The sequence below is a fragment of the Cheilinus undulatus genome, linkage group 21 (assembly GCF_018320785.1).
Source record: "Cheilinus undulatus linkage group 21, ASM1832078v1, whole genome shotgun sequence".
In the NCBI taxonomy this organism is placed as follows: domain Eukaryota; kingdom Metazoa; phylum Chordata; class Actinopteri; order Labriformes; family Labridae; genus Cheilinus; species Cheilinus undulatus.
The window spans coordinates 7,493,282-7,519,702 of NC_054885.1; the positions used below are offsets into that span (position 1 = coordinate 7,493,282).

At 38.1% G+C, this 26,421-nt stretch overlaps 1 protein-coding gene across 1 annotated transcript; it reads right to left on the reverse strand.

The window, feature by feature from the left end:
- Positions 1-589: 589 nt before the first annotated feature.
- Positions 590-24,966, reverse strand: LOC121529622 (aconitate hydratase, mitochondrial-like). Its single transcript, XM_041817570.1, has 18 exons — positions 24,916-24,966; positions 21,220-21,362; positions 20,598-20,856; positions 19,290-19,382; positions 17,530-17,688; positions 17,270-17,420; positions 17,023-17,127; positions 15,648-15,739; positions 13,906-14,011; positions 13,423-13,580; positions 13,266-13,339; positions 12,367-12,478; positions 12,095-12,277; positions 11,766-11,861; positions 10,225-10,416; positions 6,679-6,811; positions 5,786-5,907; positions 590-4,679 (listed from the first exon to the last, which is right to left on the reverse strand). The coding sequence occupies exons 1-18, from the start codon at positions 24,949-24,951 to the stop codon at positions 4,548-4,550; spliced, it is 2,346 nt and encodes a 781-aa protein (XP_041673504.1). The 5' UTR covers positions 24,952-24,966; the 3' UTR covers positions 590-4,547.
- Between the last annotated feature and the right edge of the window lie 1,455 nt (positions 24,967-26,421).

A 26,421-nucleotide genomic window follows, 5' to 3' on the forward strand; every position in this document is an offset into this window, starting at 1 on the left:
CCCATCCAGACTGAACTGGCCTGACTGCACGCCACACCTTTCATCAATAGAAAACATTTGGACCATCATAGAAGGAAAGATCCAGCAAAGAAGACGCAAGACTGTTAGGCAGCTAGTATCCTACATCAAATAGGAATGGGACAACATTCCTCTCTAAAAACCCCAGCAACTGGTCTGCTCTCTTCTGACATGTTTACAGATTGTTATTAAAAGTAGAGGATATGCTACATGATGGTAAACATGGCCCTGTCCCTATTTTTTTGAGATGTGTTGCTGACATCAAATTCAAAATGAACTAATGCTTTTAATGAAACGGTTAAATGTCTCAGTTTTGACGTCTGATGTGCTGCTTATCTTCTAGTGTGAATAAAATATGGAATTATGAGATTTGACAATCATTGCATTCTGTCTGTGCCCCAACTTTTTTGGAATTGGGGTTGTAGTTTTGGGACTGTTTGACACAAGTATATGAAAATCAATACTATATTGGATAAAAACATGAAAATGAACTCCAGAGAAAGTTTGAAGACTTTCTGACCGGCTGAACTGTTGATTTCACTGAACAAAGAAAAACACAAAAACAGTCATGTCAGAGTTAAATCTTTATTTATTCACTAATCATTTCTAATCTCACAACAAGTGTTAGATCTGCAGGAGATTTAATAGATCGTCTTTTTCAGGTGTGTGAGGAGAATCATCACTATGACACTTATTCTATTAGATATCAGTGCTGCGTCCAAACATTTGAAACCTTTGATTTTAAACAGATGATAGAGTAAACAGAGAACGTCAGAGTACAAAAACAGTCACACAGGAAGCATGCTGGCACACAACGCCTTCACCAACGTTTGATCGGTTCATGTACACAAGCTGCTTTCAAACATCTGAGCAACAAAGACGTTCAAATATCACAGGAAATGCTTAAAAATCATCAAATAAATCTGGTTTAGTTTTCTTTATAAACATCAGACTCGATCACAGAATCATGGACGTAATGACAGAATCAGAGAGATTATCTATGCATGTCAGTTCTTTCATTCAGTGTCTTTGGCTGTAAATCTGATTAGTATGAAGTGATGGAGTCTTTAAGGAAAGGAAGCATTATTAATCAGGAAACAATCTCTTCAGTTTATTAACAGAGAACCAACTCATATCTACAAAGACTTTAGTATTGATCCACTGCTGTTTCACACCATCTCTGTCCTTGAAAACCACCGAAACAAAAACCAAACATTCAGATAAAACCACATAAATCCACCCAGACTCTGCTCTTACAATAACTAATCCACTTTCACTTTCAAAGTCTGACAGAAAACTCAAGTTACAATCGTGCAATCATTTAAATCTGTGCTTTAACTGAACCACAATCCACAGTTTTAACTTGCAAAGTCTAATAAAGAAACAGATGCTTATGAGGACGTAGTGTTAGAAAGAGCTACCATAAAACTGCAAATAGAAGCGCATCCAAATTTGGATGAGTCCTAAATAGACCTAAGGACATAAAATCCTGAATAATTAATGACATTTTACAGTAAATATGGAGTTAATGGCTCTTTTCAGACAGGAAGCATACAGCATTTACTCTCTCTTAAATATATAATCTCTATATGCTTTATGTACACACCTCTACATCTAGTGCATCTTTATATATCACATCATTTACACACAGGTCCGATCGCAATAGTGAAGGAGCTGTTATTCTTTAGTCCTAAATGTTTTGACTTTTTTGACATAAGAATGAGGAAGTGTCTCTTTAACACAGAGGACTGAAAACTGCTGCAGCAAAGAACTAAAAATCACTCCTACAGCGAGGGTTAGTCATGACTGTTATAAAGAAAGAAATTAAAACACAGAGGTTAAAGCCTCAGGACAAATAAAGCATGGTGAAGCAAACCTAAACCTACCGTCCTAACTCTACAAAGTGCCAGAGTTCAGGCGTCTGGACTCTACATTGTGCGTTAGTTTGTGTAAGAAGAAAGCTGGCCTTCTCATGGACCAAACATCAACTGGAAAGACATTCAACTCCGAGACAAACAGATTAAAGCTGCATGAAGCAGCTTCACAGCCTGGCTGCTCCAGAGCAAACTCAAAAAAAAAGATTTTTTAACTCAGAACAACAATGATGCTGTTCAAGAGCTGTTTCTGTATCACTGCTGCTCAGGAAGACTCTTCTGCTGCTCTCTCTTTGTGTGCACATTTCATCTGTATTTACATTACATTTCTGTTCACTGCAGCTTTAATGAAGAGCTACTACTACTTCTTAAAAATCAGGTTGTGTTTGGATTTCATGAAGCAACCATTGAGAGTGAGAGAGGCAGGACGAGCAGAGAGGAGCAGACAGAACCATGATGATATCAAAAACAATCATTCATACACAGATGAAGAGAAATAGAGACAGAAATACTAATGGCAATGATGGCAATGTATGTGCTGTGGTTTGCTGTCTCAATGTCATCCACATCAGAAAGTTTGACATGTTGGGATTAAGCATTTTGCACAAAAAGACAAAAAAGCAGAGGAGACAAAAAAGAGAAAGTGCAAAAATCAAATACTAAGGTTGTCAAAGTGTACAATATTCTAATACTTTTCAATACCACCAGTTTTAAAATGATCAAATCTCAAGTATAGTAATGATTGGAAATATCAAATAGTAAGTAAGCTCATCTTTTTTCATTAGGTAGGTGTTTAGAAAAGGAATGCATCCATCAAGAAATGCAGGAAATTAAAAACATAATTAAAATTATGTTTTAGTCAGGGATCCGCAAAGTTACCTCAAAACATTTTTGTAATATTTATCTCAGTAAACCTAGCGGGCCAGAAAACACTGTCCTAGCAAAATTAATGACTAGAATTACAAGGAAGTGAGTGGCATAGTAGTATAGACCAACACCAGTTAAACCGTGACACCGGTCGAATACCACAGACAAAACGAAGAAATAAATTCAGGCTTTATTTATGTTACTGCTGAGACGTGAATAATTACATATTTTATTAGCAATTATAATGTAATCTATTATTATTATTTTAATATGATTATTATTCTTTTTATAAAGGACCCTTTGCAGCCCAACTGTAGTACTGATGTGGTCCACCAGGGGGCTCAGGCCAACACTTTAAGATGCACTGCTCTTTAGGTTAAATATATGACTGAAGCTCATTAAGTTTTCATACTTTCTGATGCAATCAATCATTAAAATAATGTAGATTTTTGCATTGCATTGTATCTAAAAGTAGAGGGCATGTCAACAGCCTAATTTTCCAGAAAAGTTGTGAATGTTTTTGTATAATTGAGATCATGTGTAGGAGTTTTCCTGCAATTTCTGTTGTTTAAAAATAAGGAATTGGCCAGTATTGTTTGTCTAGGGCTTCTATCTTTGCTGCCATGATAGCAAACAGGTCACACATGATGTGATCTTCACAAGAGTCGTATCAAAGTTTAAAACTCTGGTATTGTGAAACCCTAACATTTACTGGCTGGAATATAAAGTGAAGTTCAAAATGAAAAGTGCAAAAACAAATCTTACAGAGAGAATGCAGTCTGGGCTGCAGGGGCTGATGGGATTTTTCAGTATTTTGTCAAAGTTACTGCTTGTTTACAGTAGTGGTTCTCAACTGGTTTAGCATCAGGAGCCCCAGATTTCTCACATTTTTCAATGATAACCAAATGTTTTTAACCAAAAATAGGGCAGTTTGGACCTGTGATGGAAGAAAAGATGTAAACGATCAAACCAATGGAGACAATTCCTTCAGAATAAAAGCATATCAACTACTGGGTCCTGACTCACCAACTGAGAACCAAGTCATTTATTACTATTATTAAAACAAAAAACCCATCAGCTGACCAAAAACAAGGGACAAAGAGTGGGAAAACTTTGGAGCAATCAGACCCAGGTGAGAATTGTGGGTATTTATGTTGCAGATGTAAACGTACAACATGGAAAAGGAAGTCTTGCCTGGAAGTCTTTAAACACTAACCTCTGGGGGGCATTTAGGAGATATTTCTCTCATTTCAAGGTGTGAATCAGGTGAGTAATCCTACACAAACTGTCATTTCTGATGCAATAGAGAGAGTTAATGTTTCTAACAGGTCTGTTTCTGCAGAGAGAAGCTTGAACAATGTCTAAAACAAGCAGCTCCTGCTTTAAAAACACAATCTGACCATCAGAGACAGTACAGATACTTAAATAAACACGATAAAGGTGACGTTAAAGTGAGAAGTGCTTCAATTATGAACAAAATGCTGCCTAAACAACACAGATACACACTGATGAGCTTTGTGTGAGTGTGACAGCTTTCACAGTAATCCTGCGTGTGCTTGTTGTGGTAATGTGTGTGTGCGCTTTTCATCTGTACAGCGACATTGTGAGTGTGTGAGTGTGTGTGGTTGTTTCTTCACCTCCACTAACTGACACTAAAAATCCTCCGTTTACCATAAACTCTTCTCATCGTCTGACTGATCTCCTCTCTGAGCCCTCATCTCTCTCCTTCTCTACCATCAAGGCCCCTCGATGGCCTCCACAGGCCCCGCCTCCATCTTCTCCAGCCAATTACTGCAGCTCCTTCATTCTGTTGAGGGCGGAGCCAGCCTGGAACCACTCGATCTGCGTCTCGTTGAAGGTGTGGTTCAGAGAGATGGAGTCCTTGCTGCCGTCGCTGTGTTTGATCACCGCCGTCAGAGGCTGGACGGGGGAAAACAACACGTCAGTCATCAAGCTCTAAAACAGAACCCTCAGCCAATCATTTACCCCCAACATTAAAGGAGAACAAAGCTGTCTTTTTATATTCATTGAGTGTTCGAACAGCATGGAAGCATCACTCTACATCACTTATAATCAAACACTCGCTGTCAGCGCTGCATCCATCACTTATTTACTCTTCTGCTCTGTCAATGTCAGTTTCCCTTGAGCAGAAAAAAATCTAGTGCTCTTATTTTGAAGGTGTAGAAACCGAAGTGTGATCTTTGATTGCTGTGATCCAGACAGAGTTGCATTTCCTTCTTCTCTATTTCTGCAGCTCCCTTTTCTCTCATTCTGAATCTTTTTTCTTCATCTTCCTCATCTCTTTTCTTCACTCCCTCTCTGATTTCTCTTCTACTTTCTGCATCCCCCTTTTCTTTTTCTGCATCTCCTTCTGTCCTCTTCCTATATCTCCTTGTTCTTTTCTTCTCTTCTTCTGCATCCTCCAGTTATCTGTTCATGAGTTCTCTCATTCTTCATCTCCCTTAATACAAAATAAATTAATTAAAATAAAAGTGACCTTCTCTCTTTCGGGCTAATACTTTCCTTTTTCTGCATCACTCTCTCTTCTCTTTCATTGTCCTCTTTTTTAGAATCCCTCACTTCTTTTTATCTGAATCTCCGTCTTCTCACTTTCTACATCATTCTCTTTTTTCTGCATCTCCTTCTTTTCTCCTTTTCTCACTTATCTTTTCTAGCCTCTACGTCTTTGCTTCTTCTGCATCATCCATTTATCTCTTCTCTGGGTCCCTGTTCTTTTATTCTGCAGCTTCTTCCACTCTTTTTCCTGCATCTCCCTCCATCCCATTCCAACCCCAACTCAGCTTCTGCAGTTAACATGAGCCTGGTTCTACTCAAGCTTTCTTCCTGATAGAGGAGACTGCCATTGTAACTTTGCTAATTTTGCTAAGCACTGAGCTCATGGTGGATTGATGTTTGGTCTTCATTAATAGTATAACAAAGAGCACAGTCTAGACCTGCCCTCTCTGTAAAGTGTCTTGCGATAACATTGTGATGAGCTGGATCTAGACAAACAAAGACTGACTGACCTTGCCAGGTGCGAAGGATTTCAGCCCGACGATTGAAATCTTGTCATCGGGGCGGATTTTGTCATAGTCGTTGGGGTCAGCGAAGGTCAGAGGCAGCAGGCCCTGCTTCTTCAGGTTAGTCTCTGTGAGAAACAAGGACAAAAGGGTTAAAAATGCCAGACTTTCATGCTGTTTATTCAACAGGTAACTAGAGATGGGTGTTTGTCTGAAGACAGAATTTATCATGACGAATGACATGTTGGTGAGTAACTCCGGTTGTTCGAATAACCTTCAATTCTAAGGATGAATTCATGCCCCATTTATCATCATTTTAATGCTGTTCGAAATCTCGGCTTTGTAGACAGCTGTGTTTGATGAATTGTCTGCAAACAACAGCAATCATCCTGTCTGACTGTGGAGGTTCTGTCTGTCTTCACACACTAATTAAGACAATACTCCTCCAGGCTTTTATTTATTCACTCCCCCCATTCAGCCTTCACTGATATGCAAAATCCTCCTGCTGATGGACTGTAATTATAACTCTCTGTGGGAGAAATCCTTCATCCTGCAGACATTAAACATGCCGGCTAAATAATCATCAGTCTGCTCTGAAGCTCACTAACAGTTATTAAGTGACTGCTTTTATCCTCTCTCTACTTTACACAAAGACGGTAAATCAATGGTTTGACGCCAGACTGTCGAGTTACCAGATTTTCAAACTTCTGTGTAATTCTAGTAAAAATCTAAAGACAGTCACACCTAGAAACCCAAATTCCAGCAAGCTGTCCAAGTTCCTCTCACTTGTTTGACTTCAGATGACTGAAGAGCTTAAATCTTCATCCTAATTTTGGTATTTTTTGAAACAATGAGCAATTAGCACTGTCACAACCAGGGACGAGCACCCCGACACTCACCGTGGATTCTGGCAAAGCTTTTTACGATGATGGCGCGTCCTCCGAGGTGTCGTGGTTCCAGAGCAGCATGCTCCCTGCTGGACCCCTCCCCATAGTTCTCGTCTCCGACCACCACCCAGCTCTCTCCATTAGCCTGGATCACACATATTAAGTATAACAAGTACAGTAAAATGAATTGAAACTAAGAAAAATGTAAACTTCCAAGGCTACAATCAGATTTACTAACGACCTATTAAAATAATTTTTAAAAGGAGACACATTTGCACGATGAGTGAAGTTATCCACTGAGTTTACATCTGTGACTTACGGTGCTCCTAAAGGATGTGTAGAGCACCTTCTTCATCTGTATGCATTGGCTTGCTATGAGGTTGACTCTCTGCTTTGTTCTTCTAGAGGGAGGAAAATACCCCAGACTTACTGCAGCTTTGTCGTACTGTAAAATATTTAACACTTTAAAAGTGTTATAAACACTTTCAAAGTGCTGACTTCAACTCTTTGTGAATTTAATTAACAATGACAATTTTTCTGTGTATTCAACTTTTGTGTCATGTTTCTGGTGGAGTGTTGTTGTTTTTAATGTTTGACATATTTGCACCATGAGTGAAGTTAACCACTGAGTTAGAGTCCCTCCTGTGACTTAGTATGTCTTCATCAGCATGCATTGCCTTGTTTTGAGGTTGTTCTTGCCAGAGGAGACCCACCTTGCCAAGGATTTTCAAGAGTTACTGCAGCTCTAGCATACTGTGCAACTTTATCTTGTCCAATACTGTGTATTTTCATTAAAAAGGTGTGACTTTACCTGAACAACCTTTTTGGAGATCTATTCTCTTGTTGTTATTGCCAATAAGGAAAGATCATATTTGACTGTACAACTCCTCAGTAGCTACTCAGTACTCTTATAACTGTAAATTAAATACTTTTTACTTTTACTTTAGTCAATTTTAATCAGAATATCGGTAGTTTTTTCCACCTCTGCTGAAGGTTGGTGCATCTACTGGTGCATGTTTGTTTTTACAGATCAAGGGCTCCATTGAACAATACACTTGGATCTTTCAAATATTGGTTACTGATTCAGATCAGTTTGTCTTTAAACAGCTTGAAAAAAGTGTTAATTTTGGCAGCTATTTTTAATTTTAGTCTTATTTAGACTTTGGATGAAATGTCTTTTAGTCACATTTTAGTCATTTCAACCCTTTTAGTTTTAGTCTAGTTTTAGTCCATAAAAAGTCCTCACATTTTAGTCTTTACTTTTAGTCCAAGCATTTATTTTCTTGCTTAAAGGAGCAGTGTGTAAAACTGAATATCAACATCTAGAAGTGGGTTCTAGGTTGCATTTCTCTGCTGGTAACTGTGGCAACCAGTTGAATTTAATGTGTATCTGTAATGTGAATACAATACAATATAATAACTTTATTCATCCTTTTTTCCTCTATGTTACCCTGGAAACATGTAAAAATCCAAGATGGCGGCATCCATGGAGGGGACCCTCCCTATGTATGAATTAAAGGTTTATTCTGAGTTGTTTTTTTCAAAATAGCTGTTTTTGAATTTAGATGACGAAACATTTATTTAGATAGACCGTCTTAGAAATGTTTTGCTTTATTTTACTAAGTTTGTTCAGCTAAATGCTACTAGGCTAAATATTACACACTGCACCTTTTAAATCTGGTACTAAACCATGGTAGCAGGGCAAACAAGCCTGGCTGCAGGCTAGGCTAAGAGCAGCCCCACACAAACCTGCCCTACCAAGCATCTTTCTCCCGGGTGCCCGCTCCCTCGCCAGCAGGATGGATGACGTGAGGCTGCAGATTTCTAACCACTGTGCTTGCAGCTACAGAGGAGACTGCCAAATGTAATTTCATTGCATTTTTACAATGCAATGACAATAAACGACTATCTATCTAACTTAACTTAGTTTTTGTCAGTTTTAGTCAGATCTAAAGATCGTTTTTGTTAGTCTCAGTCTAGTTTTGTCATGGAAATAAAGGCTGATGACGAACATTTTTAGTCATAGTTTTACTTGACAAAATCAACATTGCTAGAAAATAAACATAAATTACAATTTTTCCAGTTGTTTAGTCTAACACCACCAGCTTTTTGGTCATAGAATCCCCACTGCAGTTGTTGATTTATTAAACACAACTAGGGGAAATGATGCTTGAGGGAGATTCTTCTTTGACTTAAAGGCCATTTGGTGGTGCTGTTGAGTTATTTTGAGAAGTGTTATCTTGTCCGTCCCTCTTTTATCTATCACAATGTGAAACTAATCGCTAGAAACATTTCTCTGCAGGATGCAACAGCAGCAAAAAATACATGCAGCAAACTAAAACCCCATGGAGAGAGGATTTGTTTCAGGATTAGTGATTTTTATCTAACTAAGGCCATGTTCTCATCCGCCTTTATGTTGTCAGGATTTTTGTTGTCAAGTAAAAGCATAGGCACTTGAGTTAAATCTTCTTTAGTAAAAGTACTGGAAAAATATGATCTTTTTTTTTACTGGCAAGAACAACAACAGAATAGATCTCCAACCAGGTTGTTCAGGTAAAGTCACACCTCTATAATGAATGACAATACACAGCAAAAAGTTCTACAGTATGCTAGAGCTGCAGCACATCTTGAAAATCTGTGGCAGGGTGGGTCTCTGGCCAGGACAAAGCAGAGAGTCAAGGTCATAGCAAGGCAATACTGATGAATACACACCTAAAAGCATCTAAAGCCATGGGAGGGAACTCTAACTCAGTGGAGAACTTCACTCATGGTGCAAATGTGTCTCAAATCAAAAAACAATCCTCCACAAACCTGACCAAAGAAGACCAGCAGGGTTCACTGAACAACAGGAAACATCCAAACACAACTAAATACATATAAACACACCCAAACACTCCGCCCAGGGGGTTGATGGGAAACTCTGTCCACACAATGCCATATAACTCCAACAATGAAGATCATTTCACTCAGAATGGAGTTACGTCAACTCTAAAATGTTTAATACTGAGATATTGATGCTCTAGTTTTTGCTGCTTTTTGGATGTGATGTAGAATCATTCTCTCTTGATGTGCTACTGTGTACTCAGCACAGGTGGAAAAAGTACATGAGTATAGTACTCAAGTAAAAGTACAGGTACTCTTGTTAAAATTCACTTAGGTAGAAAAAAAGTACTGAAAAAATTACTCAATTACAGAAATTTGAGTAAATATAATTGGTTACTTTCCACCCCTACATTACCCACAAAATGAAAGCTGACAAAAGACGTAAACACTTGGCTTCTTTTAATAGGATTTACATGCACCTTTATTTTTACTTTGAAAAAGAAACACCTTTAACTTCATGAAAAATGGTTGAAATCAAGTTGATAATTTACATTGATTCCCTGACCACACAGAGGACAAAGATATTATAAAGTAAATCAAGAGTCATTCAGGTATTTTGGCCGTTTTCAGTGATTTGTCTATGGCGTTTTATCGTTCCTCTCCAGGCCATGCATAAAAAGTTATGCCTATAAGATGTGTCTATATGTAAAACTAGTAGTCAACAGATGCACTGACCTTGTAGTGTCGAGCCACGTCAGGCACGCCCTCGTAATCTCCGGTCAGCTGGTTCTTCACCTTGTTGACGGCGTCGTTCTCGATGTTGACGGCTCCGATCAGCAGGTTGTTGGAGATGTTGTCCAGGTGACCGCGGAATTTGAGCCACGGCCCGGCTGCACTGATGTGATCGGTGGTACATTTACCTTTGACCTGCAGGGGAGGAAAGGGGAGGAAGACAGGGAATACAGAACCTAACATGTCAATGTGAAAATGATCCTTATCAGCTCTACTCTGTCTCTGCAGCTCAGCCCTGAATCTGTTTAACTTACAAAGAGAAATGCATAAATAAAAAAACACCTCGTCAAGAAACTTGTGGGCCGTATTAAAAAGAAGGATAAATTATTTTCCAAATGAAGTTGGTGCTGCAGTTTAAGGCATTGTTTTTCAAATAAAATTTGCAAGCAGAAATAGTTGCCTGTGGCCATTTTTAAGCCACAATAATCCAAACTTAAAAAATATTTCACATTAGGACTACTGCTCCACGTTGGTCTGCTTCAAAATAAAGTAAAGGGCTCATTTTGTGTGACTCTAGTCAACTAGAGAAGCAATCAGCTCCCCTGGCGCTGGTCAGGATAGATCACCGTAAATGTAAAAAAGCTCCATAGGTTGTGACAGGAGCAGTCGTCAGAATGATATAACAGGTATGCACGAGTCCAGATTGGACAGGACTTGGGTTCAGAACTGGACTGTTTCTTGAAACCATTCTTATCATTCAATCTTTATGCTGATTGTACATTTCATTCATATATTTATCTGCCATTATTGGTAATATCTCTGAGATCTAAAACTAAAGGTCACATATTACGCAAAATACACTTTTTTAGGCTTTTCTAACAAAATTATGTGCCCCTGGCCTGTCCACAGCCCCCCCAAGAAACAGAACCCCCCCGCCGGGTTTCAGAAAATGTGTGCTGAAACAAGTCGTATTCAGATTTTCCCCTCATGATGTCATGTGGGAAGTAAGCCCCCAGGTTCAGTTGGTGCTCCCTGCAGTGAAGAAAGTTCCACCCTCCTCTCCTGAGCCTAATCCATTAAGCCACACCCATTTCAGGAGAGGGGCGTGATCAGGGGGCGGAGTCAAACAGCTAATGAACATTTAAAGCTGCGGGGGTTTTTTAGACATACAAAGATCAATACTGGAGTGTTTTTCAGCAGCAAACTTCACGGGCATGTTTTGGGGACCTTTGAGACCGAAATAAACCCCTATAAAGGGGTAAAATATATGACCTTTGAAACTCTTTTTCTACTGTATACCTATACTAATACTTATTTAGTCTCACGTATCCATCTTTATATTCTTAACTGAGATTTTAATCAGCTCCTGCCTTTTATGTATCGTCTATCTATTGACTCTTGTTTCTGCTCTAAAAGCAGCTCTTTAAATTGAGTTATGTGTTTGAGTTCTTGTAAAAACAAACAACTTAATAAAATACAAATAATTTAACAGTGTCACAGCTCTGAAGTGGTCTGACTTTAGGACTTCACCCTGCTTTACTCACCTTGATGAGGACTCTCATGTTCTCCAGGTCTTTCCCATTCCATTTATCAAAAGGCTCCAACAGCTGCAGACGGTTACTGGACGGGTTCACATTCACCTGGATCACATCAAACCAGACTCAGGTTACTAAAAGAATATGATTGGGGATACTTTTGAGACCAAACTAAATCTTAAATGCTCAGAAACGGTCACATTTAAAGTGTCTTTCTATCTCTGTACCCTCAACACTTTCACAGATTCTAACCTCCCCTCACTGTAAGCCAGATTCATCAGTGATTTTCTTCCTGAGGAACTGTAGACATTATAGACTGTCTCTTTAAATAATCTCACCTTGACAGAGCCGCCCTCAGTGGGAGGATGCTGGTAGGTGTCCTGACCCGGGTCAAAGTCTCTGGAGGGGAGTTCGTCTCCTGTTGGCGGCTCCAGTTTAAACTTCTCTCCGCTAGGGGAGGTCAGGAAGTCTGTCTCTGGGTTAAAGTTCAGAGTCCCAGCGATGGCCAACGCTGTGACGATCTACATCACAGTATAAATGTTTTACCTTAAATCAAATATTATTTTCATCTTTATGAACATAGCCATTATTCTTAGTTCATATTTCTGACCTCAGGAGAGGTGACGAAGGCGTGAGTAGCGGGGTTAGCGTCGTTCCTGGCGGTGAAGTTTCTGTTGAAGGATGTGACGATGGTGTTCTTCTCTCCTTTCTTCACATCTTTCCTGAAGAAGATCGAGGCGTATTAGTCTGATGCTGCCTACCTCTTTAAGAGGAACATTTCATCTGATCTCCTTTGGTTTATGTGTGAGCCCTCTCTTTAAATCAGCTGACTGTGGTCATATGGTTTTGTGTGCCAACATCTTTCTGAGTGGTTTCTATAGGTTTCTTTCTAGCCCACAAAGTTTAAAATGTCCTCAGGTTTTACCATCCAAAGCTCTATAGGGTGGAAGCAGTCATCTAATAGTCATATTTATAAGCATCTGGGTAGTAGTCTTGAAGGAAAGCAGGGCACGCAACTAGAAGAAGGCTGTAAGAAGCAAGGTAAATTCACCTGCCAGTGGCTTAAATAATTATTGCCAATTCTAGACTGAGTAACCACAGCCAGAGCTGATAATTCAAACCCATAGGATGGAGAGCTGTTTTAAAACATCCTGTGTCTGGGAACTAACAAGGAATTTTAGCGTTTTAAACCACATGGAATCAAATGTTTATAAAGGCTTCTGGTGAGCATGAATACATTTTCATGCATATTTCATTTCAGACTAAAATATCTTGCATCCAAAGGAGAAGTTTGCTAAGTCTTAAAGTTAGGGAGAGAAAATAGTCCCTATCTTAAGGAGTTTAAAATATTCCAACACATCAATTTTTTTTTTAGCCATTACTTTGCTTTTTGCTTACTTTTCAGGCATTATCTGTGCTTATAAAAGAGAAAAACTGGCTAACTGCCATGTGCAGTGTCCATTCAAATCCATCACAAATCACTGAATAGTATTATAAAGAGGATTATACCTGTCCCACTGTCCAATGCACGGGCCACATGCATTAGCGAGTACTATTCCACCAACGTCACTCAGGATCTTTGCCTGAAAAGAAACAAAAATGATTTTTTTCTGCATCTTTCAGGCACAAACTGTAACTCTAGCAGGTCTGAGATATTGTGACTCACGTATCCGTCCCTCTCTATGGTGGCTCGGATCTGCTCTGACCCCGGGGTGACGGTGAACTGAGCCTTACATTTCAGACCTTTATCCAGAGCCTGTTTGGCCAAAGAGGCTGCCCGACCCATGTCCTCGTAACTAGAGTTAGTGCAGCTCCCGATCAGACCTAATTCATTCATGAGAGGAGGAGGAAGGAGACATCTTTTACTAAAAACATTCGCCATAAGAAACATCAAAATGGCTGTTGAAGAAGAGACTCAAATCCTGAGCATAACCCTTCCATTTTTGTTATTTATTCAGTTACTGGAATTGTACTGAGCTTTGTATTTATTCTGTTAAACTACTTTAAACAAAAACATAACAGGTCTGCAATGTAACATGACTATTCCTGGTCAATAACAAAGCTTGTAGGGACAAAAGAAGAAAGATCACATTTCTCCTGACAGAGCAGTAAAACTGTAAAATAATACAGCTGTGTAATAAATACCGACCCACTTTAACCTCCAGAGGCCAGCCGCTCTTCTTAGCGATCGCTCCGATGTCAGAGACGGGGTGGGCCAGGTCGGGAGTGAACGGACCGTTTATGTGAGGCTTCAGCTGTTAGAAGAGGAGGAGAACAAGGAGCGATGAAGGACACCGGCGTTGGAAATGCTTGAACAAGGAGTCTTAGGTGCTAAACATTTTGGAGATGTCATAAAATTGTAGTTTTTGGGGAAAAGATACTAGGATATGATATCCGAGGAAGCTCCATGAGACTATCTGTGTAATTTCAGATCTTCTGAAGGGACTCTATGACTATGGAAGAGGTATATGGTTAAAATAAAGTTAAAAGCTGCTAAAAACTCAGATCAAAAAGAAGCTGAGTTCCTTTACCCAGGAACAATGGACAGACAGAGGAGGAAATATAAGTAAGGGAAAAACTGACACATTATTTGGGATCACAGCTCAAATGGAAGACTATTACTTGAGACTTAAAGCAGCAACAATAAGAACAAAAAGAAAAAATAGACTTAACTTTAGAACAGTACATTTTATTCTATTTGATGCCATTCCTTTTAAATTCCAGATCTTAATGTTTACATGTTCATCTGTGGGCTTTTATGTTGAAATATTCACTAAAAATGTAACTGATGAAAAAGAAACCTTTCAGAGAGGAGTGGCGATAGACTCTTGTCAGTTAAATGTAAACAAAACTCAAAATCAAGGTGACTACGGTGGCACAGGGAGAGTGGATTATATGCAGGATCAAAAATGTCACAAAAACAAAGTCATTTTTGTTTTTTGAGTTCCTGGCTTCCAGGAAAAAAGATTCTCTCATGCCATATAACTGAGATCAGCTGATCTCATACAAGCCCTCGTCACCTGATGGCCAGCTGATTCACTTCTAAGCATGCTATTGGCTAATGACACTCATACTGCCATATTTAACTGCTCTAGCCTGGCTGCACTTTGCTGTTCCCCCTTTTTGCTACCCTCCTCCACCCCAGCTCCTCCTTTATTCAGTTTATGACTTAATCAATGTCATACTGTTGTCATTGATGCCTGCTCTGCTCTGGGTTTATTCGCTGCTTCTTTCCCTGCCTCGGGCTCTCCTTGTAGGACCAGGAGGAGCAGGAACGTGTGCTATATCTGCACGATGCTTTCCATGTACACTCCTGGAGGGCAGGGGGATCCAGAACACTCTGCTAACAACTGCTAATAAAGGAAAATATTTATAACTGCATATTCTGTTTGTTGACAAAGTGGTCCTGACTGAATTTATCGATTGACATTGTTTCTTTCAACATATGAAAAAAAGAGCAAACTGATCAAACAACAACACAGAGACATAAAAAATATAAAACACCAAAAAGGATGAATTACATTTAATGTTCAAAAAGGAATGGGAAGATGTACAGATGTATTCAATTCCACTCCTTCTGTATTAATGACAAATAGTTCATTATCAAGCGTTATTATTAATATAAACCCATACGATTATTTTTTTCATTTTAATTACTACCAATAAACACTCAAACAAGACAAATTAAAAGCAAAGATATTTTCATACACTGACATATATAAAGCTTTATAAAAATAGAATTCCTACTTTTTAACTTTTTAAAATCATAATCATAGACTGGTTTATCCTTTTGTGGTTATATGTGGCTATTATTAACAACAGGATCAAGCAGAAACTTTGTGTAATAATGTTTTTTCATTTTCATTAATAAACTGAAGTGTTGTGACTCACCTCGCTCAGGTTGATCTCGATCATCTGGTCATATTCACAGTTTTTATCAGGAACAAGGTCGTCTTTGAACTGATCGGCCAACGTGGCGATCTCTGAGAGCGTGACGACAGATGAAGGTGAGACATTGAGAATAATCAGTCAGGCTAGGCTGGCATGATACAAAGACTTTAAACTTTGACATTATTTGATTATATTAATGACTTTTTGATACCTCAGCAAGAAAAACAGAAGTCTAAAGGTCAGCTCAGACTACACGAGCTTTTGGTCATTCACAACGGCACCATGTCAGACTATGGAACAAAACTCTTGTTCTTTCAAGGCCGACTGACTGGCCACACTAAAAGAGTGATCCTGACTGCTCATTCATTGCCAACATCTCTGCTGTCTCTGTGACTGAGTGTGGGGTCACAGGTTCACAGGGGAGGGGTCAAAGAGTGTCAGTCACTCTACAACAGAAGCGCTATGTGATTGTAGCGGCCTTTCGCTCATAGGAAGAGGCAACAAACAAGACAAGACAATTGTGGTTATTGATAACAGTTACGGATGTATCAACAGGAGGATTGGCTCTCCTTCAGATAGAACTTAAGGTATGCATTTGATAACACTAATAAAATAAAATTTAGAAATTAGATTTCCAGAGGGATAAATAGCAGGGTATCTTGTAAATGATGATGCAAAGATAAGGAAGTTGGTAGATGTCAGGATTCATTGACGTCGGGTCAGGGTGTCAAACAAGAAGACGGTCTAAGAAAAATTCTGACATGCTCGTCTTGTCGAGTCGTAGGGCTTCTTGGACGCTTCATTAATTATTTCATACTACAAGACCATTTGTCAACGAGTTTTCAACGTTGTAGTTTGGCCACAATCTAGCTGAATTCATGTAGTCTGAGCAGGTCTTTAGATGGCTTAAATTGGGTAATTTCTTGTTTGTAATCACCAAATATTGATGTAAACTCCTGATTACTGTCTAAATTGCACAAATAAGTCATCATAATTGTCGTACTGAAATAATGCCAGCATATTTAGACAGTACTTTGTCTTTCTTTTGCAGAAATGTTTGGTAAGTTTTGACAACCATGGTCTCAGTGTAAGCTGAAAAAGTTGTGCATCTCTTAAGCATTGCCAAAGAATCTCTACATCAGCAGACGGGCTTGGTGTTTGATACCACAGAAACAAAAACTGAAGTCCTAGACACCCAACACTGGGTAATTTCTTGTTTTAATTAGCAAAAGATAAAACTCCTGCTTACTGCAGTAAAATGTTGGCAGTGTGTGGAATAGGCAATGGTTCCTCTTGTATTTGAACAATTGTTGAGTGCTAAAGTGTGAGACATTTTGACACTAGTCAAACGGACAGTGCTCAGATAACGACTCACCTTCTCGGCCTGTTTTCTGCAGGTACGTCTTCATGCGGTGGTTGTACGGGAAAACAGAAGTGGTGGCTCCGATTTCAGCACCCATGTTACAGATCGTCGCCATGCCTAAAAAGAATCAGTCATTGTAACCTCAGTGTAAAAAAACAGCAAGTTAAATAAATGTTCTATCTGTTTAAGAAAGATGTGTGTTCTTCTTTGTTTGAATGAATAAATGTCTTTTCCAAGCATTTAAGGTTAATTTTCTCACCCGTGCAGGAGATGGAGTCGACTCCCGGGCCGTGATACTCTACGATGGCTCCAGTTCCTCCCTTCACAGTCAGGATGCCGGCCACCTTCAGGATCACGTCCTTTGGAGACGTCCAGCCTGACAAGGTTCCAGTGAGCCTCACTCCGATCACCTGCAGGTAACAAATGCGTGCTTTAAAGAAAGATTCATGGAGACATATAAAGGAGGAAAACAGGGTCTAAACTTGGAATAAGAATAGTTATCAGGTATTCATATCTCACTTTGGGACATTTGAGCTCCCAGGGGATCCCAGCCATGACATCCACGGCATCAGCTCCTCCGACCCCTATACAGATGCTGCCAAGCCCGCCGCCGTTTGGTGTGTGCGAGTCTGTACCGATCAGCATCACTCCAGGGTAGGCGTAGTTCTCAAGAATGATCTGTTGACAGAAAGGGATGTTCACAAACACAATAATCCATCAGAACATTTAAATGTTAAGAAATGCTGATTGAAACTTCTGTGTAAATGTTCCTGTTCTTCTTCAGGAATGCCAAAAAATTCTATCTTTACTTGTAATCTATCTTAAAAATGTGATTGTTGATCACATCTTTTTAATCATAGTTTTAAAATCCACCTATTCTGCATTTTAAAACATAAGGTCCATACTGAAATGTGATGTAAAACCAGTGTATTGATTTGTAAATGGACTAAAAGGACTATGATGTTGACTTTTAGATTGATTATTTAAAAGAGTGCTGCACTAGTATGGTTTGGAAGAAGTTCAGAGTGCTGATTCTGTCAAATACTGCTGTTTTAAATTAAGGGATATGCAGTACTGCATGTACAAAATGCTTCACTGATGTTCAGTGATTCCCAGGAGATCATGTTTGGTTTATTTCCAAGTTTGAGTGACACGATTAAGGTTATCAACTAAGCCAGGGGATTTCCTCTACAAACTGGTCTTTGTTATGTTTTTAACTGTAATTTCTTAGTGTTAGGATAAGGGTATTTTACTTCATGTTTGGATAAAATAAACTGCTTTAATTTTAAAAGAAAATAATTCACTTCTTTTAGACAAAATTTACGACTATAGCTTAACCCAGGGGTTCCCAAACCTGTTTGATCGAGCCCCTCTTTGGCAGATGAAAATATTTTTATATAATATATTTTATTTTATTTCCAGTATTCACTATTTTTTCAAAATATCTTTTTTTTTTAGAATTTACCACAACATAAAACCTAAACATTATGAGTTTTAAAAATCTGACTCTGAAGATGAACAATTCCCTAAAAATAAAAACTCAATGAACATCTTAAAGATTTATACACCCAGACCTGCAATAATTTCAATGATGACTGTGGGCTTATTTGGTAATACAGATCTTTTGTGAAGCTTGAGTGCAGCTGTGTGTTTTCAATGTCTAGCTTTAAATTATTTTGTATTGTAGAGGCAACAGCTTCACACAGGTAGGAAGATGCAAAAGGATAATGTGTGGTAAAGGCTCTCGTGCCTAGCTATTACTCCTCCTTTTCCACTCCAATCCAAGCAATTTTTGCATCTTTAATCTTTAATTGCTGATCTTAAAAACACCTACAAAATGCATGAGTCACTAAACCTTTTCTCTGATGCCCTCTGGAGGGCGCTATCTTGCCCTTTCAAGAAAAACAAAATGAAGCTCAAACTCCTTTATTCTCTCAGCTATCAGGCTGCTCAAAGCTGACAGTTCTAACTGATTTATGGTCTGTTAGGAAACCGTTAAGGTTCATGTATATCTTTATTTCTTTATATACATTTCTGGTGTTGTATTTGTAGTGCTGCTATGCTTTTGCATCTGCTTGTCTGTAGATGTGAGTTTGACTATACAAATGTTGGACTGTGAAACTCAATATCCCTTCTGGGATGAATAAAATCGTCTGAATCTGGATGTGAATCTTAATCTCACCATAACCACTGCATGCATCAAAAAGAATAAAATATGAATTAAAAAAATGCATATTAAACAGTTTATTTGCACCATCATTAAAGACAGTCTCCTCTACCTGATGGATGATCCCTGATCCTGGTTTCCAGAAGCCGACTCCATATTTAGCTGCAGCAGTCGCAAGAAAGTCATAAACCTCCTGGTTTACCTCCTGTGTAAAGGAAAAGATGGAGGGAGTGAGGCCTTTTTCCTACAAGTTATCTGAGTAACTCTAAGTGAGCCTTTAAAAAGGCTGCTGCTGCTTCTGCATCCTCAAAAATCCCTGCCAGGAAAAGAAGAAATCCTGACATAACAATGTCAAAATGCTTAGGCACCCTTCCCTCGCTCTTGACAACTCTTTATAAAGAACCTTAATAATTAAAGTATTCTCAAAATACACTGCATTATCTCAGCATGCAAAGCCACTTTAGAAACTGGAGATCGCTGCAAAGGACCAGAGAAAGATTTCCTGAACCTGTGAGCTCTCATTATAACTGTGCAAACACTTTAATGGATCTTTTTAAGGTAAATCTTTAGGTGCAGTTTTAAACACACAGGCTATGTGTTGATGTCTGTTGTAACTGGATTGTTCTTTTAACTTTACATCCTTTAAAGGTCACATATTTTACCCCTTTAAGACAAGTTTATATTGGTCTCAGAGGTCCCCAAAACATGCTTGTGAGGTTAGTTACTGAAAAACACTCCAGTATTGGATTTTTACCTGTCTTAAAGCTCCTCTGTTTCAGTCCTGCTCAGAACAAGCTGTTTCTGTGTCTGTGGCTTTAAATGTTAATGAGCTGTCTGAATCCACTCCTGACTTCAACCCTCTCAGGAAATGGATGGGCTCTCCTGATCCTTCTCTCACCTGCCAGCTGAGAGGAGGATCAGGAGAAGAGGGCGGAACTTTCTTCAAACCTGGGGGCGGGGTTAACTCCCCACATGACATCATATGGGGAAAATCTGAGAACTGCTTATTTCAGCATACATTTTCTGAAAGGTGGAGAAAGGAGGGGGTGGGGGGGTTGCATAATATGTGACTTTTAACTGCTTAAGTTTTTTTAGCCGGAAATCAGCAATACAGGGGGTATAACCTTTATTAAATGATATCAAACCAAACAATATTTTTTGACAAGACAACAAAAACATCAAATATGTGTATTATCTCTCAGTTTTCCAATCCCATTTTTGCACAGAATCCAATCTCTTATAGTCTTGAGTATTCAAATGGCCGGTTGGCTTAATTCCAGGGTTAAAAGCACGAATAAAAAAGATTTTCTAAACTCTCAGAGGAGGGTTTAAATGAGGAAATGTATTCCAAGAACCAGAGCTCCTGAAAAAGGGGGCAGCCAATGTTAAATTCTATATTAATTTCTTTTTGTTTGCTGACCTTAGCCCTCTGCAGGTCCTGAGCCCCCCCGATCTGAGCCTCGATCAGGTGATCACAATGGATGGTGGAGGGCACCGCCACCTTCGGCAGCCCGCTGCTGATGAACTGAAGCATTGCCATCTGAGCTGTGGCGTCCTGCATGGCCACGCGGTCTGGGCGCAGCCGCAGGTACGTGCGTCCGCGGTCGATCTCCTGACCCGCCGCGTCATCCAAGTGACCGTATACGATCTTCTCTGACAGGGTGAGAGGTCTGCCAAGCCTGAGGAGGGGCAATCATGAGGGGAAATAATGAAGTGGAGTTGGTTGTTAAAGTTCATGCATTTTGTTCCAAACCATCAATCAATTTTAAGTTCAGCTTTGTCTCTCTGTGTGTTTTTGTCTCACAGTCAATCATCTAACAGGATATTTCTTTGCCCTGGATGACATATCACACGTGTTGATCTCACTCTGAGGGGAGCATTCCGTCTAAAGTTAGCTCTCAGTCTCTGCCCGCCTTACAAGTCATCACTCTAACTGTAACATGATTTATCGGCTGTAATAAACACCAGATGACGCTCATGATCCCAACTGTAGTGGATAAACTCTGCATGTGTTTGTTGATGTGAGAGGAACAGCTGCTGACCTCCTGCGGACGGTGTTGATGTTCTCGTGCATCTTCTCATAGTTAACGCTGGAGCCCGGCTCAAAGCGGCTCATGGCCACTTTGGCTTTGGCGCTGAACACTGCAGAGACATGAAACCGCCTTGCCCCAGGTCTAAGGGCCAGCTGGAGGACAAGAAGGGGAGCAGAGGAAACAGTTGAAGTAACGACACCATAAACAAGTTTTTATTTTACAGTTTAGGCCTGGTGCATTACATCAGAAGTATAAACACTGGAGGTTATATGATGAAGTGAGCTGTTCTCACACATGCAGGCCTAAAATTTTTCACACTTGTCCCTCATAGGAGAGTTTTCTCTGTCACACCAGGAAAGGGTGGTGGAGGGGAAATTTACTAGGATAATGTCAGGTCAAAGTCTGGTTGAAAACGTCTTTTTTTTTTTTTTTTGCATTTTTACATGCATTTTCACCTTGAACATCTCCAGTGCATACCTAGTGTTTCCCACAGACTAATGCTATTCTCAGACAGAAAGGGTGGCGGAGGGGGTCATCCCCACAGTTTCATTTCACTAGTTCATTTTTTGTGTGTTTCGGCTCTTTTGAAAATATTCATCAGCAGGACTTTTAAGACGCTCAGACATCATTCTGCTTTTGAAATGTTTCTACAAATATTCCATAATCATATCTGGTGGGCTGCATCTAAAATAGATTATTACTGATAAGACAGCATCATTCTTCAGTACAGGATGAAAAATGTGAAAATGATGGCTTAATTATGCTCCTTAAAAAGTGCATTCATGTGTGAGTGGAAACTTCTCTTATGCACTGATTGAAATGGAGAAGAAAAATAGTTGGCAAATATACTTGGGTGGCAGTAAACACACCTGGGTGGCCCATCCAAGTATTGTTTAATGTACCCCAAAAAAATATAGAATTTAAATTTAATTAGAATTTAAAAAGTAAAAATGAATCATTTATCAAAGATAAAAGGAAATTAGATTTTCTTTATTTTTATTATTAGATAATTCAAATAAAATATGTATTCATAAACTGACTGATATCTCAAAAGTTCAAAAGATAAATCTTAACACAGCATGGAGATATTTATAATGAGTTTGTATTTTTAAATGACATCACTTTTTCCTACCTAAAAAAGAAATAATATAAAAAGAAAACACTACAGATATCCAGTCATATTTTTCACTAAAAGAGAAAGAGTGTTGTCTAAAATGTACAAATAATACATTTGCAACATGTGGAACTGGACCTGTGCAATTAAGACAGCGTGCAGGAGTTCAGCTGCTATTACACATTGTTGCATCCCTACAATGCAGGATTTTATTTTTTCTGAAATCCAGTGTGGCAACATTTACTAATTCATTTTAGCTGATACCCTTTCTAGATACTGATATTTATATGTAGTAGGGATGGGAAATTAATTGCAAATTAGATTAAATCGCAATATGGCCTGCTGCAATTTTTAAATCGCAGTTTGCAGTTTAAAACTTTTTTGCAGCAAAGATGTTATGCATTACATATGCAATCATTCCAGTGCCATAGTTTTAGAATATTTTTTAAAAATCCTCTTTTTTTCATCTATGTATGTTTTTCTTATTAAATATGACAATTATCTAAAAATATATGATTCCCTTTAATACTACAGTTCATATCCAATTTGCAAAATGAGTCAAAATCATCAAAATAATCTTTTTTTTTTTTTTCAAAATTGTTCAGCCCTAGTTTAATCTAATATTGTGTTGGTGATAGTATAGAAGGAATTAATGCTTGCTTTTGTTGGAAAATGCATGAGATGAGGAAGTTAAGAAATAATCTCAGATTAAATTGCAACTGCAATATTGAGTAAAAACAAACAAACAAACAAAACAATTAGATAATTTTCCCAAATCATTCAGCCCTAATATGTAGTTCAGACCTAATACTTCAGTCCTCAAAACTAGGGCTGAATGATTTAGGAAAATAATCTAATCGCAAATTCTTTCCCCAATATTGCAATTTAATATACAACTTTTTTTAAGTTCCTCATCTTATGTATTTCCCAGCAAAGAAAGAATAATTAAGTCTATATAATAACCAACACAATAAAAAATATAAAATAATATAAAATATAGAATAGATTAAACTAGGGCTGAAAAGGTTTTTTTTTTAATCTGATGTGATTATTTTTACTCATTGCAATTCAATATGAATTGTTGTATTGAATTGAATGATCATTTATGTCTTTCTCATGTTTAATAAGACAAACATGACCAAAAAACAAGAAAAGTAGGATTTTTTTGCAAATTTTTTCTAGCAAAAAAATATACTCTTGAATGTTTGCATGTGTAGAGCATAACATCTCTGCCTCAGAAAGCATATTAAACAGGTATTTTGGAATATAACTTATTTTTATTTGAAAATTGCAGCAGGACATATTAGATGTACTCTAAATTTCGATCAATTGCCCAGCCCTTCTAAAGGAATGATGGTTAATAAATAGAAAGACTTCAGCTGATGTAGTTCTTTTGGTCCAGCCTCAAACTCCACAAACTATATGTCATACAGCCAATATTTACAGCTGATATAGGCTGATTTTTATAGACAAAATATTAGATGTAAATAACCAAATAAGCTGATATCATGTAGATAACATTGCGCATCCCTAACCCTTTTCTTTATATGTTATGTTCAGCTGGATATCAGTTAAATAATCAGCTTTGTTTCTAAGGGCACAGCTCTAAATCCTGATGATAAAAGCTAGACATGATCCAATACTAGGTCTCTAAAAAAAGCAAGAATAACTTCAGACCAAAAGTTACAGAAAGAGACAGCAGAATCTACATTGCAAGAAACATTGCCAACTTTTACAAGATGGTGTGCAGAAGTTTAAATGAAGTTTCTGGCAATTAAAAACTTTGCTAGACTCCACACTGTAGTCATAAAAACATCAGCTGATCTCTGGTAGATTTTATGGTAACACATAAGTCATGTGCAGTTTTATTTGCTTGGTACTCAAGGTAAGGTGGTCTAAACTTATGATACTTCAAGAGTGGTATTAAACGATCACTGATATATATATATATATATAAAAAAAAAGATTTAATGTCATACTATAACCAACCTCTCTTCCACATGTTCCCAACATGATTGTGCAATTTTAGACAGTGTAAGGAAGATTTTCTGGGATTGTTGGTCATTAAAAATAAGAATGTTCTACAATCAGAACTTCTATTTTTGTAGCTGGTGCAACCAAACGTGTCAATATAATCTGATTTGTTCATCAACCATATAAAAGACTGAAGTATGATTTAAGTTTTATGACTCAGACCATCAGTCACCTGTCAGTGAGCTCTCATTAAACTCGCTCTGTCATAAACCTTTAAATCACCTACAACTATCAGAACATAATATACCGTATTCAGTCTCTATAGACTGAATGCTGAATGATTTTTTTCCGGGTTTATTCAATAAAAACAGTGTATTACGTTATCCTGTTAGCTCTGTGTTGTTAATGGAGACTGAGCGGGGCTGAGACGAGTCAAACGGGGACACGGTGACCGATAAACAGCAGCACTGAGCGGACTGATTTTTGCCATTTACCCGTTTTAAATTACTCTCAGGATGCCGTGACTGAGCTATATGATTGAGTATATCTAATAAAACGTATATGCATGCCAACAGGGAAGGTAAACGCTCTGTGAAGATTAATAAACATTTTCTTACCCGCAGCCTAGTGACAGTCAAACAGTAGGACGCCATTTTGTTCACTGACAAAGATGATTGTCGCTAGAATGTGACGTCATTCTGACTAACCTTTAGTTATTTTTCCATTAAGTCCTTACTTTATCAGCTTTATAACAAAAAACCGTGTTATTAACTCATCAAACAAATTAAATGCTGCTCGCTACTATCATTTTTTAACAATGTAAATAATTTCAATTCACTCAGAATTTTATCTGACTAAATTAATTCAAACAACTTCAATCTGTTAGCCTATTAGCATCAGTAGCTAATTGGGATTTTTCAATAAAATGGCAACAAAAAGAAAACAAAATATGTAAGGCACAAGATAGATATAAGTAAAAGATCATTCAAATTTCATTTTAAACCTTTATTTATTCTCAAAAAGAGGACTGGCTCAGATCCAGTGCTGTTTAGAGACACATTAAAACAACTAGAGGTGAATGACTATTGTACTCAAGTAAAAGTACAGTTACTCTAGTTTAAATTTACTTAAGTGAAAGTAAAGAGTATTTAATTAAACAGATCTCCAAATAGGTTGTTCAGTTAAAGTCACACCTCTATGATAAAGGAAAATACACAGCAAAATCAACAGTGTTAATGAAACTCATATAGAGTTAAATTTAACATGCTAAAAGTTTCTTCATTTGGCCACACTACTTAAAGTTAAACTACATTTTTGGAATAAATATTTCACAGTACCACAGAGCTGCAGTAATTCTTGAAAATCTGTGACAAGGAGGGTCTTCTCAAGCAAGAACGAGGCAGAGTCCACCTAATAGCAATGCAATGTAAACTGATGAAGAACATGCAAAGTTTTTTAAGTGTCTACAGCCATGGGAGGGAACTCTAACTCAGTGGATAACTTCACTCATGGTGCAAATGTGTCTCACATAAAAACAACAATAATAATTCACTAGACACATGACCAAAAGGACTCCAGCAGTCATTCTGGGATGTGATGTGGACTAGTTTTACTGTCTAGTCAACAGAGGTGGAAAAATTACAAGAGTATTCTGGTTAAGTAAAAGTTAGTCTGGTTAAGACTTGCTTAAGTAGGAGTAAAAATTACTGATTTTAAAATTTAGTATACAAAATTACACAAAAAAAACCCTCAATTACAGTAATTTGAGTACATTAATTAGTTACTTTTAAGCCCTGATAACAATCAGTAGGACAGCACAAAGCACAACAAAACGTCAACTCAGTACAGGGCTTTCCTAGGGAATATTGGGCTCTGAGACTCCATTTTGAAGTTATCTTATGCACAGTGAGAAACTTATTTACAGTCTAGATAATCATTTTTATCATTGAAGCATTTGATGCACACCCTTGCCCATGCCTTCAGACCCCACTGGTGCATGAGGCCCCAGGCAATTTTGTCTTATAAAGCCACATGGATGCAGACATCATTCACTGCAGATCCCTTCTGTAATGTTGCAGCTGTTTTCTGCAAAATAACCACAACTGTCCTCTAATAAAGAAACT

Coding starts and splice junctions, on each gene's coding strand:
- LOC121529622 (XM_041817570.1), bottom strand. CDS start 24,951: ATGGCGTCCTACTGTTTGACTGTCACTAGGCTGCGG. Junction 13,581..13,905: donor GCCTCTGGAGGTTAAAGTGG/GTCGGTATTTAT, acceptor TGAATGAATTAG/GTCTGATCGGGAGCTGCACT. Junction 12,278..12,366: donor CCTTCGTCACCTCTCCTGAG/GTCAGAAATATG, acceptor ACTGTGATGTAG/ATCGTCACAGCGTTGGCCAT.